This window comes from Grampus griseus, assembly GCF_964374135.1.
Source record: "Grampus griseus genome assembly, chromosome: 1".
Lineage (NCBI taxonomy): Eukaryota > Metazoa > Chordata > Mammalia > Artiodactyla > Delphinidae > Grampus > Grampus griseus.
The window spans coordinates 73,323,715-73,345,132 of NC_139017.1; the positions used below are offsets into that span (position 1 = coordinate 73,323,715).

At 45.5% G+C, this 21,418-nt stretch overlaps 1 protein-coding gene across 1 annotated transcript; it reads left to right on the forward strand.

The window, feature by feature from the left end:
- Positions 1-4,464: 4,464 nt before the first annotated feature.
- Positions 4,465-11,761, forward strand: LOC309825855 (peptidoglycan recognition protein 3-like; the record flags this gene model as incomplete). The annotated part of the gene is given in 8 exon segments (XM_082659628.1): positions 4,465-4,513; positions 5,687-5,794; positions 6,676-6,877; positions 8,860-8,932; positions 8,936-8,978; positions 9,917-10,069; positions 11,562-11,701; positions 11,705-11,761. Coding segments are annotated over 8 exon segments (825 nt in total).
- Between the last annotated feature and the right edge of the window lie 9,657 nt (positions 11,762-21,418).

Below are 21,418 nucleotides of genomic sequence, written 5' to 3' on the forward strand. Positions count from 1 at the left end.
CTTAATCCCCTCTACTCGTGCACCAGGAAACAAAGAGGGAAGAAAAAGTCTCCTGCCTCTTTGGCAGGTACAGACTTTTCCCCGGACTCCCTCCCGGCTAGCCGTGGTGCACTAACCCCTCCAGGCTGTGTTCACGCCGCCAATCCCAGTCCTCTCCCTGGGATCAGACCTCTGAAGCCCGAGCCTCAGCTCCCAGCCCCCATCCGCCCCGGCAGGTGAGCAGACAAGCCTCTCGGGCTGGTGAGTGCTGGTCGGCACCGATCCTCTGTGCCGGAATCTCTCCGCTTTGCCCTCCGTACCCCAGTGGCTCCGCTCTCCTCCTTGGCTCTGAAGCTTCCCCCCTCTGCCACCCGCAGTCTCTGCCCGCAAAGGGGCTTCTAGTGTGTGGAAACCTTTCCTCCTTCACAGCCCCCTCCCACTGGTGCAGGTCCCGTCCCTATTCTTTTGTCTCTGTTTTTTCTTTTTTCTTTTGCCCTACTCAGGTACGTGGGGAGTTTCTTGCCTTTTGGGAGGTCTGAGGTCTTCTGCCAGCGTTCAGTGGGTGTTCTGTAGGAGTTGTTCCACGTGTAGATGTATTTCTGATGTATCTGTGGGGAGGAAGGTGATCTCCGCGTCTTACTCTTCCGCCATCTTTAACAATCTCCTTCGTGAACTAATTTTAAAGGAAAATGAGAACATTAACAATGAAGCATGGCGTGTGCTGAAGGCCATGACCTCTGCTCTGCCTGAAGTTCTTGACTTTCAGGTCTTTCTCCTGCACTCTGCTGAGGATCCCCGAGCCAGGGATGTGGCCTGACTCACCTCCGTGGTCCCAGGACAGAGCAATATGTTGAACTAATAAATGCAGGAGTGCACGAATAAATGAAGAAACGAGTGAGCGTGAAAACCCCACCGGTCTGTTTGTTGTCCTGTGACTTTCTGTGGAGATGTTGACTGTGACCATATAGTGCTGATTAGGATGAAAGTGAATGGGTGGGGGGAGAATAGGGTGAGCGGTTGGCAGGAGTGAGCAGCTGGACTGGGCTTTGAAATAGAAGGGAGTCCACACTTGGGGATCCTGTGTTGGCGGTGGGTTCCCTCATGTCAGAAGGTCATGGCAGGCTCCAAGGTCCCAGGCTAACCCAGGCCTGGGTTGAGACCAGGGCTGAACCGTGGAGGTCCCGACCCTGGCAGGCTATTCCTGGCTTGATCCATAGGTGCCCAGACGCCACCCAGCCCCCCTCACTGCCAACCAAGGCCAGAGGTTGGAAGGAGGGGTGGTGGGAAGTGGAGTCTTCTCCTTGGGGGAGACTCAGCCCTGGGCCTGGGTGGGTCAACAGGTGAGAACAGCAGGTGGAACCAGTGCAGCCCTTTGAGGGAGGTTTTCTGTGGGTCCCCAGCCTCAGGGTGACTCTGCAGCTCCACTAAGGGCAACCCGTGCAGATTTGGGGGTGTTCCCTCAGAAGGGTCCGTTTAGGGTCTCAGGAGGCTACCCCACCCACTGGGAGGTGGGAGCCCCTGCAGGTCCCTGTGGAGGCACAATGTCCTATTGTACTTGTGCAAAGGGTCATGTGGAGTTTCCTCTGTGAAGATTCAAGGGCTCTGGAGACCAGAGCTGCAGACTGTGGAGCACGTCAGGGGATGAGTGGAGAGTGGGTGAGGGGCTGGAGAGTCTCAGTTTGTGGGGGGCTTCCTGGGTGGGTGACAGTTTGCTGCTGAGGTAGGGGTGGTGAGTGAATGGGCCCCCTGGCCACAGGGTGGGAGTAAGTTCTAGTGATGAGGACACAGTGTGTGTGGCCTCCTGGGATGTACTTTTCTACTTCTCTGCTCCCATCCTGCCCCTGCTGGTGAGGCCAGTGGAAAGGAGTGGGGTGGGGGGCTGTTGGTGAACGACCTCCATCCACAGCCTTCAAACTCCTGGAGCAGATCTGTCCCCACGGGCAGGACGTTCCCAGAGGTGACCCTCAGGTCCCACAGGCACAACCCCTGGCTTTGCCGGGTTTCCTGGGGACTGGGGATGAGGAAGGAGCTCAGGGAGCCTTGGGCAGCCATGCCCTTTCCCAGGGAGGAAGTACCGGGGCTTCTTCACAGGGCGGGTCCCCTGCTGTCAGCACCTGTCTGGTCTCACCGAGTCCCTCTCGATTCTGTGGTTGGTGGACAGAGCTCCTCAGAGCCTCAGAGCTCCGCCCTCCTCTTCTTCTCCCCATTTGGTTAGGGATCTGGGCCTTCCTCTTCTCTCTGGAAAGCCAGGGCCCAGTCTCCATTCCCGGGGAGGGAGTGCCCTCTAGTGCTAGAGAGAGAGAAGGCCGAGGAGGCAGCAGCTGGAGAAGGAGGGCAGGGCCAGAGGCCAAGCCTGAAAGGAAGGCACTGCCAGCCAATGAGGGGTGAGCCAGCTGCAGCCTGACCTGTGGGGCTGGGACAGAGAGGGACCCACAGGTATTTCTGAGTGTGTGTGTGTGTGTGTGTGTGTGTGTGTGTGTGTGTGTCTTCTTGAGAAGCCCTCACCTATTGGAGGGACTGGACTCTATCAGGTTAAAAAGTTAACATAGTGGAGAAAGTTTCCCTGATCTCCACTCTTGAATTCTTCCTCCAAGTAAGAAAACTTTCTCTATCCCAAATTGTTCTAAATGGGTTTGGTTCTACCACACCTGGATGTTTCTTGCCAAGGCTCTGGGTCCTGGGGTTACCTCTACCCAATTTCTTCCCTTTCTGTCTAACCTGGAATCCCTATGTATTATGTCTCACTTGTCTCCTGTCCTAATATTTCATCTTCATTTTAAGTACAGAGGATGCATAGCAATGTGAGCCACGGTGGCCGAACTGTGGCTGCAGCCTGTCCTGCCAGCTCGGTGTATGCAGTTGGAGGTGGGGGTGGGAGACCCCACCAGTCCCTGCCCTAGTAAAATGAGGGGTTGGGCTCAAGCCTTGCAATTTCAGCTTATGATGTGACAAGCTTGGGACTGCACTCGCCTCGTTATCACTCATGGTTGGGGAAGCACCATGGCCAAGCGACCAGGGTATAAACCTCCTATTGACCAGAACTGATTGCTGGTTTCTAGGTAGCTTTGCAAGAGACCAGCTTCTTTCCTGGGAGGCCAGCCGACAGGGCTTCCAACTTGGGCAAGTTAATCCTTGCCTCTCATTTGGCCAATGAGAGAGGCTCAACACTTTCCCACATGTTCATCAGGTGCCTGCCCTCCTCTGTGGCTGGCTGGTTTGTCATCAGGACACAGTTTTCTCGAATGACTGGATTCCTGGGCGCTAACGGCCAAGAGATTTCTTGTCCTGATCCAGGAAGCTCCTATATGCTCATCTTAAACTGGGGTTCTACACATTTTCCGTCTGGGAACTATTGATTGTAATATAACATCTCTGGAGGTCAGTGATCTGCCCCATTTTATCTCAAATCTCTCTCTATAGTTTCTCAGTAGGATAATTGGGAGAAAAGTTGATGTTTTGGTTGACATCTCACAGAATTGATAATTCGTTTGGATTGAGCCCAAGTAAACTACTCATTTCAGCCTGACACAGCAGAAAATATTCCTGCAGCTGGAAAGGACCACAATAATCCCAGAGTTTAACCTCTTGGATCCTTGTTGAGAATCTCCACCATCAGAAACTCAAGCTGATTGTGGAGAAGTTCCAGGCAGAGTCTCTGGAGTCAGACAGATCTGCCCCTTCTAATTGGGTAACTTTGGGCAAGTGACTTAAACTCTCTGAAGTCCAGTTTCCTGATGGTAAGTTCAGGTTCCATAGGTCATTGTGAAGATACTTAATGGAATAACTATGAAGTCCTCAGCAAATACTTGGAAAATAGGATGTGACAGTAAATGGTAGCTACTATTATTTATTACTATTCTCACTCAAGAAGAAGTTAGCTGAGCATCTGTCAGGGATCTTTGCAGGATGGAGGACCGAACTGGATGACTTAACACATGTCTGACTCAGATAGTGCTGGGGATGAAGCCCACCCCTCCCCCTATTGTAATTTGCTTCTCTGAGCCTCGGTGTTCTCACCTATAAAAATGGGGTTACAAATATGGGAATTTTATAAGGATTAAATATAAAATTGCAGCACTAGATGTGAAAACATCTACACATAGTTTATTCATAATAGCTACTCAGGGATTTCAGAAATTGTTATTATCTATGCTGGAAGGCCTTAGATGAGGCACCGGGCTCCTAGGAGGGACCAAGAGCTCTCAGGGTAATAGGAGGCTGGTGAGGGTGGTGGCTAGACAGAGGTGTTAGCACCCTCACCTTTACTGAGCACCTGCCGAGGGTCAACCCTGTGCTGGGGACCCTGAGAAGCCTCGCCAGGTGCTGGCCCCAGGAGGTGCACAGGTTTGGCGGGGAGGCAGACGGGGGCCATGTAATGGGGTGGGAGCCCTCTTTGAAGGGTGAGGACGGTCGGACTAACTGTCGGTGTCTCTCCCAGGGCTGTGGTCTATACTCTCCCTGTTGGTGACCTACTTCCACAGGAGGATGCTGCTGTGGCTTCTTCTCATCTCTGCTCTGGATCTCGGGGCCTGGGGTGAGTTTCTTTCACTGGGTCACAAGTGCTTTTGGCATCAGCCTCAGCCTGGTTTCATTTGGAAATCATCCTCTCCAGGGTCCTCACTCCTCCCCACTAGCTATGTTCCCCTTCAGAGCCTGGCTCAGGTGCCCCCACGCCCTGCTGAGATGGGCTCCCATCCTTAGCAGCCTCTCCAGCCTGCCCAGCACACCTTGGCTTCAGTGTCATGGTCAAGTACTTGTTCCTGATGATTTCACAGGACAGAATCTCAGAACCATGGTGGAGACCCTTAGCAACCTCATCCTAAAGACAGAGAAACAAGCCACATTGTGGCAGTGACTTGCCCAAGGTCATCCGGCAATTTTGGGGTGGCTGCAGAGTCTAGTGGCTATCAACACAGCTCTGGGGTCAGACAGCCTGGGTTGGAATGCAAGTCCACAGCTTAAAACCCATATCGTCTTAGACAAATAATCTTTCTGAATCTCAGTTTCTCATCTGTATAGAGGAAGTAGTTGATTTGCTTTGCTTATCTCACAAAGTTGTTTTAAGCCACAAAGCTGATAGTGCCCTTGAAAATGCTTTGTACATTACAGAGTCAGCCTGTGAGAGGTGATGTGGGTGACATTGCTGGTTCTAGTGGCTATTGCCCCCGTGACCTCTGGTACCGAATAGGCAGAGGGGGATGAGGCATGTTCGTGATGATTAATCCTCCATTAATCCTATCTAAAAAAATCTAGTTTGTGAGGGCAATCACAACGACCTGTAAATTTCTGTATTTCAAGAACCTTGTCTGGATCACTAGGTGCTTAATATATGAACACGTGTTAACGTGATGATGGCCATCTTGGTACATGACACTCTGATCTATTAATTTGTATACCAGTGAACTGGGAAAGGCAGAGCTGCTCAGATGAGGAGGCAGGAGAGACTGCACTGAGTCTGAAATGGAGGGAGGCTTGGGGAGGATGGGGAGAGTGAAGGTCTCATTGGGGCAGATGCGAGAGGCAGAGGTGGAGTGAGTCCAGATGCATCCGTGGCTTTCCTCTTCTTTGTTTCCTAGAGGAAGTCAGGTGACTTGGGGAGGCCCAGAGGCTGTTGGCTGGGGGGGGCAGGGGGGATGTGGAGCCTCTGCCTAAGAGCTGGTCCAGGTGTTCTCCGAGGACCAACACCAAGTGCAGTGTTCCTTCCCAGGGGATTCCCCACAGTTGTCTTGGAATGAAACCCAAGCCAGAGGGCTGTCAGAGAAGCTTTTGGACCTGTTTGTTGGCATCTCACAGCTCATTCTCAAGGGTCGCAGTGGTGAGGCTGTTTGGGGGTGGCCTTGGGCTTCTTAGGGGGCCAGAAGTATTTCTCAGGACGTCACGATGGCTGGGCTGGGTGGGTGGGGTGGGTTGGAACCCCAACTATTCCCCTGGATTGTCCTGAGTCCTTAGGCAAAGCTGGGTTCTAGGAAAGAGACGAAACCCAGGGAGAAAAGACAAGGGTCCCAGTCCCCAGCTCTCAGGGTGGAAACACTGCATCCCTCAGAGAGCTCCTGGGAGCCCCCAAGTAAGGATAGTGAGGGAGAGCTGGGGAGGTCCTGGATCCTCTGTGGGGCTCTCACGGCCCTGCCCACAGTGTATTTTCATCTGAAGGAGGGAGACCCGTACTCAGTGTTCATGGGGCTTCCTGTGGGCTTTGCCGGGGAGAGTGAGGAGAGTGGTTTGAGGAGAGTGGCAGAGCTTTCCTCAGAGAGTCATGTTCTGAGGGGACAGCCGATGAAAGGCAAGTCAGACACCGGGGCAAATGCCAGTGGGCACCACGCATCCCGAGGCATCCATGCTGACGTGCTTCATGAGAAGTAGGCTCAGAACCCTGGGGTTGGGCGGGGGGTGCTGCTGGGACTGCTTTCTGCAGGCAGAGAAGAGGTGGGGATGGGCAGAGTCCTCCAGGGAAGTACAAGGAGGAAGTGTTTGGAGAACAAGGCCACTTGACTTCCCAGCCTGAGTGTGGAGTCTGCATGGGGATTCGTTTTACCCTAAACAGGATATGGAGATGGGAAGGGGTGGCTGTGGTGATGCAGGCCTCCTCCTGGGACCTCTCCCATCACAGAGGACCCAGGGTGGCCTGGACAGCCTGCGGCGGACACGGGCAGGACCTTAGCGTGCCAGCCTGTGGTTCCCCCCCAAACCCCCCACCAGGTGCATCCACCGTTGTCTCTCGTAAGGAGTGGGGGTTGAGATTCCTGACCCGCAGGGCCCAGCTGACCCGGCCTGTGGCCTGTGTCATCATGGACCAGCTTACGGAGGTAGAGTGCCAGGAGCAGAATGTGTGCAGCTGGAAGCTGCGGGACCTGCAGTCCCGTTCAGTCTACAACACAGGCTGGTGCGATGTGGCCTACATGTAAGAGGCTGGTGGGGTCCCCGGAGCCCACATTCGAGTTATCCCTTTGGGGGGGCCTCCTGCTCCCCCTTCTCTGTTTTTCTTAATTTCCCATTCATGTTGCTTTTCTAATGAATTAAAAAATGCTAAACAAACAAAATCCAAAATCCCCCAGGGGTCATGAGGAAGACAGCTCTGAGCCATGTATGTCGTTGTGGTCTTAGCCTCTGGGAGCTCCCGGAAAGAAGCAAGAGAGGCCTTGTAATAAGTACACTCGCCCCCTTGGAGCTCGAAGAATATTTCAGTTTACAAAGGTCTTTGCAAGTATTACTCAAGTAGGCTCTCCCAGTCACTCTGAGGCATGGGCAGGAGAAATATTACCACCCCTGGGTCACAGGTGAGGATGCTGTGGTCTGGAGAAGTTAGAGAATTTGCTCAAAGTCACTCAGCGAGGGAGCATGGACCCAGAACTATTCCCAGACTGCCTCCTAGTCCTGCCTTATTCCACTTCTGCACACAGACAGGGCTTTTACCCCGAGAGGTACCAGGTACCCTGAAGGGCCACCTCATAGTGCGACTGGGATCCCATAGGAGATATCCCACTGGGGATGCAAGGAGGAGGGCCCCGTGTTAAAAGCAAATGTGTGAGGCAAGGAGATGCTTCCATTGTGTATTGAGTACCCCGTCTGAGGATTATCTGTGGAGTGGAGGCCCACAACCTCCTCTCTTCCCCTCAAGAATCAGAATATATATGTATTTGTAGAAGAAGACAGAGAGAGAGAGAGGGAATGGTGCTCTCCCCGCTGAATTCTAAAGACAAACATAAATGCTTTCTGAATTATTCACTTTGGAAAGGATAACCCACATTTTCTTCTTGATTTATTTTTAGCTGCAAATAAGTAAAAGCAGCTTGAGGCCCCTGTTTTAGCCACCAGAGCCCCTGAGGACCAGGGTGGGGGGTCTTCCCGTCCACCCTCTGTGGATGCTGTGTTCACTACAGCTCAGCTGCTGTCCCTACCACTAGTGCCCCCACCGCCCCCCCATTGTCACTGCTGTGTTGTCTACTTCAGCCACTGCATCTCGAAGTCAGGTTTTTGCAGTGACAGTGTAAGAGTCTCCAGTTTGTACCTTGCAGCTGCTGTAGCCATAGGGGCTATTTTCACATTGAACTCACCAAAGGCTGCAGGGACAGAGCAGCCTGTTGAAAGTACTCCAGCAAAGCCAGGGACATGCTGGACACCCTGAGGCCCCAACCTGGTCCTCAGACCAATGTCAGCACAGGGTGGGAGGTCAGCCCTACTCCATTCTGGGTCTCTGGTGACTTCAGGGAAGTGTTCTTTCTGTGCTCAGCTTGCTGTGGAAATTCATGACCTATTAAGAGCTGAATATGGCAAGAGTTGTGAAAACATCAGTTTTGAAGACTGTAACTGGAAAGTGGAGGATGAGAAATTTATAACGAGGAAGAAAGAAAGGAGGAGGTAAAACAACAACAACAAAATAGATACATTGGCTTCAAAATATAAACTGAGAAAAGGAACATCCTAAACAAATTTCTGTGATAAAGAAGAGCTTAGGAATTCCTAAGGAGAAACTGAAGAAAAAGTGAACATAAAAGAATCCCTGAATTCAGGTTGATTGTTTTCAATGTTCAAGTGCTTGGTCCTATAATTTAAAAACATGACGAATGAATTCTCATGCCCTTGAAAAATGTCGAACTAATGTTCTCAGGTTCTTGAGAGTCACACATGTGAATTCCACTTTGAACCAAATGAGTATTTTAAAATGAGTTTCTGGGAAACACATGTAAACTAAGTCAAAACAAAATTTAAAATATATTCTCACATCTCTTGGAAGTCTAAAATGCGTTATCACCCTCCCTCCCACCGTCATGTCACTGAAGCATAGTATTTTTGAGCCTCTAGAACCCTTTTCCCTTCTGAGGATGGGTGTGAAGTTTCCTGTTACAGGAATTTGCCATTAAATCATGTTTCCTTGACTGGCAGCTTCCTGGTTGGGGACAATGGCAGGGTGTACAAAGGTGTCGGCTGGAACATCCAAGGCATGCACGCCCAGGGCTAAAACAGCGTCTCCTTGGGCCTCGCTTTCTTTGGCAATAAGCTAGGTAATGGTCATCCCCTCTGTCCCTCTGCCAGGGAGTTGTCTACACTGTCTTCCTCTGCTCCGTTGTCTCAACACTCTTGTCTTTTCAGCCTCCATCATATTGTCCTCTTTGATGATGGCCCCTCTCTTGAAGTTCTTTTCTCCTTTGGATTCTATGACATGCATTTTTTGGTTCTCGTTCTCCTCTCTGGTCTGCACCCCTGTGAGACTGCTGAAGCCACCACTGACACTGCTTGAGTTCACAGTTATTGCCATCACTTCTGGAGTCTGAAGTTGACCCTGAGGCTGGGGCTTCAGAGGCAGGAAAACATGGCTCCTCTCTTCCTCCAGCATCTCCCATTGGTAGAACCCAAGCAGTGGCCAGCAAGCAAGTCTGGGAAATGTAGTTTGCAGGTTTCCAGCCCCCTGCAGAACAAAGGAGAGCACAGAGCAGGAATGGAATTAAGAGCCAATAGATAAATAGCCGGCACTTGCCAGGACCCTTATCTGCCAACTGGGGCTAGTAATAGCATTTATCTCAGAGGTTTTCTGTGAGGATTACATGAGTTAATGGATATAAAGAGCACTTGGCCACGTGTCTGATTGTAGAGGCTACTAGGTAAATACTGTCACCCTTTTCACCATGCTGGGGCATTCCTGACTTGGTCAAGTGGGCCTCCCTCTGCAAGTAGCTTTCACTGTCTCCCAGTGATTCCACCTAGAGATGGAGAGGATAAAGTTTAGTTTGGCAATTGCAAGAGGTCACCAACTTAGTTTCTAAGAGCTGTGTGCAAGTACTTCCTTGCCTTTCAGCTCCTCTGTCCTGGCTACTGGGCCACTTTCTGCTCTTCCCACCCATGAGTTATTCAGGCTCACGTGGTCATCTTGTCTTCCCTCCAGGTCTAGACCATGTTGGAGCTTCTTGCTGACAGTTCTGTGCTCCATGTCATCCTCTTTCAGGCAGCAGGCCCAGCCCTGCTGCCTTATCAGCCGCAGAGGATCTGATCTTCTATGCCATAAAGAAGGGTCACATGTCACTCAGGTATATTCAGCCACTTCTCTTGAAAGAAGAGAGCTGCTTGGTCCCTCAACAGCCACTGATGCCCAGGAAAGGTAAAGCTCCTCAGTCTTGCCTCACCCTCCTCCCAGTTACCACCCAACTACAGCAGGGAATGCTTTTTCTTACTGGTGTTCATTGGTTTCTTGGACCAAGAACATCTCATGCTGAGATCCGGAAAATTCTGAGAGGGCACCTTGCTGGCCTCCTCTCCTTTCCACTAGAACCATATGGCCATGGAACCATACTTGACATAAATATATATGTACACACATTTTCACTCAATTAGCAAATATTTATGGAATACCAGCCACTCTTCCAGGTACTGAGGATGCAGCAGTGAACAAAACAGAGAAAACTGTACATTTCAGTGGAGAAAGATAGAAAATGAAGATGTCAAAAAGTCAAATATGTATGATGTCAAATGGCATGAGGACTATGGAGAAGAATAGAGCATGAAAATGGGGTGGGGTAAACATATATACATATTTGTGTATATTACATGAATACACATAGACATACACAATCTCTGTCACACACACATGTACACACATACACAGACACATTTCTAAATGCAAAAACAGGCCAAATTTCAATATGACCACAGCACTGAGAAAAACATGAATTCACAGATTACACTGACATGAGTATGAATATTCCAAGAAGTGGGGTAATGAAAATTATGCACTATTTTGGAATGAACAAGCAGCAACCTAAAACCAGTACAATTATAAGCACTTTCAGAAGTTTAACACTCTCTGCTAGAGTGGACCTTTTCTTGGACTCAAGGATACTTTTTTTTTTTTGCGGTACGCGGGCCTCTCACTGTTGTGGCCTCTCCTGTTGCGGAGCACAGGCTCCGGACGCGCAGGCTCAGTGGCCATGGCTCACGGGCCCAGCTGCTCCGCGGCATGTGGGATCCTCCCGGACCGGGGCACGAACCCGTATCCCCTGCGTCAGCAGGCGGACTTTCAACCACTGTGCCACCAGGGAAGCCCTCAAGGATACTTTTTATTAAGCTTTCTTAGTTGTAAATCTCTAAATGAAGTTTCTCTTGCTTTCAGACAGGTGCTATCTTCAATAATGATAACTCTGACATTTGTAGAGTTCTTTAGAGATTTCAAATTATTTCCGTATATGTGTGATAAGTTCAGAGTCAGCTGATTTCTGCATACTGGCCCTGTTACATAAGTACACACACCTGCATTTAGTTGCAATGCATATTCGAGCATGTAGGTATACTTTATTTTTTGAATAAAATGGTGATGCCTCTGTATGATCAACAGTCCTTTCTCTTCTGTTCACATGCTGGTTTCCATAGTTGTTATCAGAACCTGCCGAATTTGCCTCTGCCCCTTGCTCCAGCCACCTGGCCCAGACAATTGCTATCAGGACCTTCCCAGAATCTCACAGAATCCCACATGTTAGGATGTGCCAGTGGGTGTCAGAGGTTAGGGAAACTGAGGAGTAACCAGCCTGCAGTTGTGAGATTGTCCACATGTGGGCCCAGGTGAATTCCCATCGCCTTGGTTTTTCCCCTCACCACAGCTTGCCCCAATATCATCACAAGGTCAGCTTGGAAAGCCAGGCAGACACACTGCCCTACAATGAACCTTCCGGCCAAATATGTCATCATCCACACCGTTGGGGCGACCTGCAACATATCCATGGACTGCCGGATCTGTGTCTGAGATATACAGTCCTATCACATGGACACACAGAACTTCTGTGACATCGGATATCAGTAAGTGGGATTGGTGGAAACTTGACCCTCCTTTTCTTCAGGGCTGTAGGAAGGAAGGCTCGGGGAGGGAGCCAATATTTACTGAGCTCTTCCTTTGTGCCAGGTGCTTTACATAAGATATCATATTTTTATTCGTGCAAGTTTCTGGACTGAGCATCCTTCATTTTTAATTTTTTTATTTTTGGCCACGCCACATGGCATGTGGGATCTTAGTTCCCTGACCAGGGATTGAACCCACATCTCCTGTAGTGGAAACGTGGAATCTTAACCACTGGACTGCCAGGGAAATCCCTGGACTGAGCATCCTTCAGAGCATAGCAGGGTTGGTTATCTCCTGTGGGTGTGTTCTCCACGAGTGGTTGGGAAGACTCTGAAAAGAAGACTTAAAACAACAGTGATAAAGCAAGAGTGTGAGACCATTGTGGGAGGCCATTGAAGGACTATGCCTTTTTAATGCAATCCCTTCCAACCAGCCAGAGACACAGACCCTGTTTACCACTACTCCCATCTGGCCCAACCCCAAACTTGCTGTCTCTGATGTTAAAATCCTGCAATACCTCTGGTATTGTTAACTCCATTTATAGACACAGGAATCTTTACTTTCTGGACCTCTTTTGCCTCCTCTCTACAGTAGGGACAACAATACTTTATCTATTTAAATATATAGAGTGAAATAAAAAACATATTCTCTTTTGGTTCCTTTTTTAAAAAATTTAATTTAATTTATTTTTTATACAGCAGGTTCTTATTAGTTATTCATTTTATACATATTAGTGTATATATGTCAATCCCAATCTCCCAATTCATCACACCACCATCACCACCCCCCACCACTTTCCCCCCTTGGAGTCCATACGTTTGTTCTCTACATCGGTGTCTCACTACCTGCCTTTCAAACCGGTTCATCTGTACCATTTTTCTAGGTTCCACATATATGTGTTAATACACGATATTTCTTTTTCTCTTTCTGACTTACTTCACTCTGTATGACAGACTCTAGATCCATCCACTTCTCTGCAAATGACCCAATTTTGTTCCTTTTTATGGCTGAGTAATATTCCATTATATGTATGTACCACAACTTATTTATCCATTCATCTGTTGATGAGCACTTAGGTTGCTTCCATGACCTGGCTATTGTAAATAGTACTGCAATGAACATTGGGGTGCATGTGTCTTTTTGATTTATGGTTTTCTCAGGGTATATGCCCAGTAGTGGGATTGCTGGGTCATATGATAATTCTATTTTTAGTTTTTTAAGGAACCTCCATACTGTTTTCCATAATGGCTGTATCAATTTACATTCCCACCAACAGTGCAAGAGGGTTCCCTTTTCTCCACACCCTCTCCAGCATTTGTTGTTTGTAGATTTTCTGATCATGCCCATTCTAACTGGTGTGAGGTGATACCTCATTGTAGTTTTGATTTGCATTTCTCTAATAATTAGTGATGTTGAGCAGGTTTTCATGTGCTTCTTGGCCATCTGTATGTCTTCTTTGGAGAAATGTCTATTTAGGTCTGTTGCCCATTTTTGGATTGGGTTTGTTTTCTTAATATTGAGCTACATGAGCTGGTTATATATTTTGGAGATTAATCCTTTGTCCGTTGATTCGTTTGCAAATATTTTCTCCCATTCTGAGGGTTGTCTTTTTGTCTTGTTTGTAGTTTCCTTTGCTTTGCAAAAGCTTTTAAGTTTCATTAGGTCCCATTTGTTTATTTTTGTTTTTATTTCCATTTCTTTAGGAGATGGATCAAAGAAGATCTTGCTGTGATTTATGTCAAAGAGTGTTCTTCATAGGTTTTCCTCTAAGAGTTTTATAGTGTCCGGTCTTACATTTAGGTCTCCAACCCATTTTGAGTTTATTTTTGTGTATGGTGTTAGGGAGTGCTCTAATTTCATTCTTTTACATGTAGCTGTCCAGTTTTCCCAGCACCACTTATTGAAGAGAATGTCTTTTCTCCATTGTATATCCTTGCCTCCTTTGTCATAGATTAGTTGAACGTAGGTGCATGGATTTAAGTCTGGGCTTTCTATCCTGTTCCATTGATCTATATTTCTGTTTTTTGTGCCAGTACCATACTGTTTCGATTACTGTATCTTTGTAGTATAGTCTGAAGTCAGGGAGTCTGATTCCTCCAGCTCCATTTTTTCCTCAAGACTACTTTTGCTATTTGGAGTCTATTTTGTCTCCATACAAATTTTAAGAGTTTTTGTTCTGGTTCTGTAAAAAATGCCATTTGTAATTTGATAGGGATTGCACTGAATCTGTAGATCGCTTTGGGTAGTATAGTCATTTTCACAATATTGATTCTTCCAATCCAAGAACATGGTATATCTCTCCATCTGTTTGTATCATCTTTAATTTCTTTCATCAGTGTTGTATAGTTTTCTGCATACAGGTCTTTTGTCTCCTTAGGTAGGTTTATTCCTAGGTATTTTATTCTTTTTGTTGCAGTGGTAAATGGAAGTGCTTCCATAATTTCTCTTTCAGATTTTGCATCATTAGTGTATAGGAATGCAAGAGCTTTCTGGGCATTAATTTTGTATCCTGAAACTTTACCAAATTCATTGATTAGCTCTAGTAGTTTTCTGGTAGCATCTTTAGGATTCTCTATGTATAGTATCATGTCATCTGCAAACAGTGACAGCTTTACTTCTTTTCTGATTTGGATTCCTTTTATTTCTATTTCTTCTCTGATTGCTGTAGCTAAAACTTCCAAAACAATGTTGAATAAGAGTGGTGAGAGTGGGCAACCTTGTCTTGTTCCTGATCTTAGTGGAAACGGTTTCAGTTTTTCACCATTGAAGACGATGTTGGCTATGGGTTTGTCATATATGGCCTTTATCATGTTGAGATAAGTTCCCTCTATGCCTACTTTCTGCAGGGTTTTTATCCTAAATGGGTGTTGAATTTTGTCAAAAGCTTTTTCTGCATCTATTGAGATGATCATATGGTTTTTATTCTTCAGTTTGTTAATATGGTGTATCACATTGATTGATTTGTGTACATTGAAGAATCCTTGTATTCCTGGGATAAACCCCATTTAATCATGGTGTATGACCCTTTTAATGTGCTGTTGGATTCTGTTTGCTAGTATTTTGTTGAGGATTTTTGCATCAATATTCATCAGTGATATTGACCTGTAGTTTTATTTCTTTGTGACATCTTCGTCTGGTTTTGGTATCAGGGTTATGGTGGCCTCATAGAATGAGTTTGGGAGTGTTCCTACCTCTGCAAAGTTTTGGAAGAGTTTGAGAAGGATGGGTGTTAGCTCTTCTCTAAATGTTTGATAGTGTTTGCCTGTGAAGCCATCTGTTCCTGGACTTTTGTTTGTTGGAAGATTTTTAATCACAGTTTCAATTTCATTACTTGTGATTGGTCTGTTCATATTTTCTATTTCTTCCTTGTTCAGTCTTGGAAGGTTATACCTTTCTGAGAACCTGTCCATTTCTTCCAGCTTGTCCATTTTATTGGCATAGAGTTGCTTGTAGTCTCTTAGGATGCTTTGTATTTCTGCAGTGTCCATTGTGACTTCTCCTTTTTCATTTCTAATTTTATTGATTTGAGTCCTCTCCCTCTTTTTCTTGATGAGTCTGGCTAATGGTTTATCAATTTTGTTTATCTTCTCAAAGAAGCAGCTTTTGGTTTTATTGATCTTTGCTATTGTTTTCTTTGTTTCTATTTCATTTATTTCTGCAATGATCTTTATGATTTCTTTCCTTCTGCTTACTTTGGGTTTTGTTTGTTCTTCTTTCTCTAGTTCTTTTAGGGGTGAGGTTAGATTGTTTATTTGAGATTTTCTTGTTTTTTGAGGTAGCCTTGTTTGCTATAAACTTCCCTCTTAGAACTGCTTTTGCTGCATCCCATAGGTTTTGGATTGTCATGTTTCGTTGTCATTTGTCTCTAGGTATTTTCTGATTTCCTCTTTGATTTCTTCAGTGATCTCTTGGTTATTTAGTAATGTGTTGTTTAACCTGCAGGTGTTTGTGTGTTTTACGTTTTATTCTGCTGTAATTGATTTCTAATCTCATAGCGTTGTGGTCAGAAAAGATGCTTGATATGATTTCAATTTTCTTAAATTTACTGAGGCTTGATTTTTGACCCAAGATGTGATCTATCCTGGAGAATGTTCTGTGTGCACTTGAGGAGAAAGTGTAATCTGCTGTTTTTGGATGGAATGACCTATAAATATCGATTAAATCTATCTGGTCTATTGTGTCATTTAAAGCTTGCATTTCCTTTTTAATTTTCTGTTTGGATGATCTGTCCATTGGTGTAAGTGAGGTGTTGAAGTCTCCCACTATTATTGTGTTACTGACAATTTCCTCTTTTATGGCTGTTAGCAGTTGCCTTATATATTGAGGTGCTCCTATGTTGGGTGCATATATATGTATAATTGTGATATCTTCTTCTTGGATTGATCCCTTGATCATTATGTAGTGTCCTTCCTTGTCTCTTGTAACATTCTTTATTTTAAAGTCTATTTTATCTGATATGAGTATTGCTACTCCAGCTTTCTTTTGATTTCCGTTTGCATGGGATATGTTTTTCCATCCCCTCACTTTCAGTCTGTATGTGTCCTTAGGTCTGAAGTGGGTCTCTTGTAGGCAACATATATATAGGGTTTTTTTTGTATCCATTCAACAAGCCCGTGTCTTTTGGTTGGAGCATTTAATCCATTCATGTTTAAGGTAATTATCAATATGTATGTTCCTATTACCATTTTCTTAATTGTTATGGGTTTGTTTTTGTACGTCCTTTTCTCCTCTTGTGTTTCCCACTTAGAGAAGTTCCTTTAGCATTTGTTGTAGAGCTGGTTTGGTGGTGCTGAATTCTCTTAGCTTTTGCTTGTCTGTAAAGCTTTTGATTTCTCCATCGAATCTGAATGAGATCCTTGCCAGGTAGAGTAATCTTAGTTGTAGATTCTTCCCTTTCATCACTTTAAATATGTCATGCCATTCCCTTCTGGCTTGTAGATTTTCTGCTGAGAAATCAATTGTTAACATTATTGGAGTTCTCTTGTATGGTATTTGTTGTTTTTTCCTTGTTGCTTTCAATAACTTTTCTTTGTCTTTAATTTTTGTCAGTTTGATTACCATGTATCTTGGCATGTTTCTCCTTGGGTTTATCCTGTCTGGGATTCTCCGCACTGCCTGGACTTGGGTGGCTATTTTCTTTCCCATGTTAGGGAAGTTTTCGACTATAATCTCTTCAAATATTTTCTTGGGTCCTTTCTCTCTCTCTTCTCCTTCTGGGACCCCTATAATGCTAATGTTGTTGCATTTAATGTTGTCCCAGAGGTCTCTTAGGCTGTCTTTATTTCTTTTCATTCTTTTTTCTTCATTCTGTTCCATGGCAGTGAATTCCACCATTCTGTCTTCCAGGTCACTTATCCGTTCTTCTGCCTCAGTTATTCTGCTATTAATTCCTTCTAGTGTATTTTTCATTTCAGTTATTGTATTGTTCATCTCTGTTTGTTCTTTAATTCTTCTAGGTGTTTGTTAAACATTTCTTACATCTTCTCAATCTTTGCCTCCATTCTTTTTCTGAGGTCCTGGATCATCTTCACTATCATTATTCTGAATTCTTTTTCTGGAAGATTTCCTATCTCCACTTCATTTAGTTGTTTTTCTGGGGTTTTATCTTGTTTCTTCATCTGGTACAATGTCCTCTGCCTTTTCATTTTGTCTATCTTTCTGTGAATGTGGTTTTCCTTCCACGGGCTGCAGGATTGTAGCTCTTCTTGCTTCCGCTGTCTGCCCCCTGGTGGATCTTAACTCTGTTCTTAATTATCTTCCCTCTCTTAGTGCTTTTATGTGCACATGATGCGGTCCACACTGTGAGTGTGCATCTTCTGGTACCATGGCCCCTTAGCCCTTCAAGTTAGCTTTGGTATGCTGGCCTGTTACTGAAGCTGGCACGTGGAGATAGCATTGTATTTATATAGTAAGCCAAATAGAACTTGTATAAGGACTTTTCTGATGGATGCACGGCTTGTGGAGGGTGGATGGAGCTTCATGATCCATAGACTTCTGGTGTTTGAGGATGTTAAAGGTGTGTTGCTGCTTAAAACCACACGGAATCTTAGTTTAGATTCTAGTTCCTATGAAGCCAGGGATGCTTGTTTAACCCTTTTGGTTTTCTATTCTGTCAAGTTTAAGTAATAATGAAATTTTCTGTATTGGTATTTAAAGGAAAAAGAGAGGGAGAACTTACAATGTTACACATAAATTGAAATATAAAATACCCACATATTTTCATGCTGAGTAAACTAAAGGCAACTAATATTGCCCCTCCTTAGGGAGGTCTTCATCTGTAGATGGGTGGGAATGAGGGAGAGTCACCAGGGAACTGACATGAGGTGGTCATGGGCTGTGGACCTCAGGGCTTAACTCTGTCTGAAATGTCCTCCTCCGCCTCCTCCATTTCTTTGCCTTGTCAAGTTCTATTCATCCTTCAGTTCCCAGTCTAAATGTTATGTGTTCAGAGATGAACCCACCCCCACCCCTCCTCCCCCACAGCTATACACTCATTCATAAACTTGCCCCTTTCCAGCACTTCACGATTTGGAACTGTATCTTTAATTCTGCTGTTATTTTATACCTGTCTTCCTCACTAGACCTCCCCAGTGTACCCCCAGCTCCTGGGATGATGTTGGTACACTAGCACATAATAGTAGCCTAATAAATATTTGTGGAATGAATGAATGTCCTCAGTATCTTTTCTGCAACTGTGGGGTTGAATCAGGTGACCTGGGCGTTTTCCACATCTGAGATGCCTTGGGGTCTGAGGGTCCCAGTAGGGACTCTGAGTCCTGTGGCTCTTGGGGTGGAGGGTGGGTGAAGGAACAGCAGCAGAAGGGAGCTGGAGTCCCACCCTGGTTGGGCCAGTAGGTGGTGCAGGTGAGCTGGCTCCCTGGCCAGGGCTGGGGGCTGGGGAGTCACAGGTGGGTGTGGGGTTGGAGCACCTTTGCCAGAGCTGAATACTTGGACCTGCTGGGTGAGGAGGCGGGGTGCCTAGCTGGTGTAGGTGCAGGAAGGAAGGGAGAATGCCTGGAGATGCAAACATGCTGGGACACTGGCTGCAGGGGTGTGTTGGGTGTTGGAGTCCTGGTACTTCTGGCAATAAAACCACTCTTGGCACATCAGCATGTAGAGTGGCAAGGCAGCCTCTCCTGAGACTTGGAGATCCGAGAGGAGCCCCGCCCCACCTCCCAGAGGGGTTTCCAGTGCTGCCTTGGGACAAGTCTCCTACTTGCTCTTGGTCAGCTCCTGCTCCCACTGTTCTCACAAATATTCTCACATTTCACTTCCTTCCTCAAGCTTCCATCCCAACCCTCTTACTCTCAGCAGAGAAAATTGGGGCCCATCCATCAAGACCTCTCTCAATATCCTGTGACCTTGCAAATGTTCCTGCAACCATATTCCCACATGCAGTTCTTCATATTTTTTCTTTCTTCACATCAGCCTCAGAAGGTGATGAGTCCCCTCTTCTGTTAAGGTCCAGCTCTTCGCTTCTTCCTTTAATTTCCTTCTGTTCATGGTCTTTTGGGATCTCTCCTTTAACTCATCACCTTTACCTCTCAAATTAATATTTATGGCCAAAACACCTTTCCTTAACACTAGGTTAAAATTCTAACTCTGGTCGTATCTCCACTTGGCTATCTAGTAGCATTGACAACTTTGATGTGTAAATCTGAGCTCCTGGTCATTCCTCTGAAACTGCTCACACTGCTGTCTTCCCTAGCTCAGCAAGTGGATGCCATGCTTCTAGTTGCCCAGGCCCAAAATCCCTGGGGCCATCACTGACTCCTTTTTTTCTCTCATTCCCCTCACCCGGCTGGCTCTCCCTTCAAAATATATTCAGAATTCAGCTGCTTCTCAGCACCTCCCTGGCTACCATGCTGGTTCCATGCATCATCATCTATCACTTGAAATGCTACGATGGCCTCCTAATTGGACTCCCTGATTCTGCTGTCTCCCAGGCCTGGAGGAGGACAGGCTCCTATTCTCAACACAGGAGCTAGAGAGAAACTGTTAAGATCCAACCAAGTCAGATCATGTCTTTCTTCTACTCAGAACCCTCTGATGGTTTCTCTCCCATGTCACTCAGAGTAAGAGCCAAAGTCCTTACTCTGGCCTGAAAGGTCCTACTCAATCTTGCTCCTCGTTTTGCCTCTGACCGTATCTCCTACTATTTCTCCCCTCTCTCGCTGTGCTCCAGCCTCGCTAGCCTCCCCCTGCACCTCCAGCACACTCTACCTCCAGTGAGCTTGTTTCATACATTTGTAATACAGTTAGATGAAAGAAAATACATCCTGTGTTCTATCTTGGAACTGTGCCTACCTCCTAAATGATTTAAAAAATGTTTGCATGCATTTAGGATCATTCTTTGTGCTGTATGGTTCAATGGGTTTTGCCAAGTGCACAGTCAAGTTTCATAATTGCAATGTCATGCAGAGTAGTTTCACTTCCCTAAAAATCCTTTGTAGTTCACCTACTCAACAGCCCCCCCCCCCCGCCAAAGAAGCCCTGAACCCCTGGCAACCATTGATCTTTTTACTGTCTGTATAGTTTTGTCTTTTTCAGAATGTCATATAATTGGAAGCATACAGTATATAGCCCTTTCAGACTGTCTTCTTTCCCTTATTAATATACATTTAAAGTCAGCCATGTCTTCTCCTGGCTTGATAGCTTGTTTCTTTTTAATTGCTGAATAATATTCCATTGTACGGACGTACCACAGATTGTTTAACTGTTCACCTATTGAAGGACATCTTGGTTGCTTCCAGTTTTTGCTGATTATGAACAAAGCTGCTGTAAATACTTCCATGCAAATTTTTGTGTGAATATGTTTTCAAGTCAATTTGGATAGATCCCTAGATGCATGATTGCTAGATAAAATGGTAAGACTATGTTTAACTCTGTAAGAAACTGCCAAACTATCTTCCAAAAGAACTATATCATTTTGTGTTCCCAATGCGTTCAGCAATGAGTGAAAATTCCTGTTGCTCCACATCTCCACTAGCTTAGTTTTTTGGATTCTAGACATTCCAATAGGTGTGTAGTGGTATCTCACTCTAATTTTAGCTTGCTATTCCCTAATGACAAATGATAGCATCTTTTCATATGCTTAGTTGTCATCTGTATCTCTTTTTTTGTGCAAAGTCTGTTTAGGTATTTTGTCCATTTTAAAATTGGATTGTTTGTTTTCTTGTTGAGTTTTAAGAGTTCTTTACATATTTTGGATACAAGTCCTTTATTAGATATATGTTTTGCAAATGTTTTCTCCCAGTCTGTGGCTTGTCTTTTCATTCTCTTATCATTGTCATTCACAGAGTAGAAATTTTTAATTTTAATGAAGTCCAATTTATCAATTTTTCTTTCATGAATTGTACTTTTGATGTTGTGTCTAAATAAATTGCCAAACTCAAGGTCACATAGATTTTTCTCCTATATTTTCTTCTAGAAGGTTTACAGTTTTCCATTTTCCATTTAGGTCTAGGATTCATTTAGAGTTATTTTGTGAAAGGTGTGAAGTCTGTGTCTAGGTTCTGTTTTTTTCTTTTCTTGCATATAGACTATCTAATGGTTCCAGCACAATTTCTTTCTTTCTTTTTCTTTTTTTGCACTCAATTTTTCATCATTTATTTTGTTGGA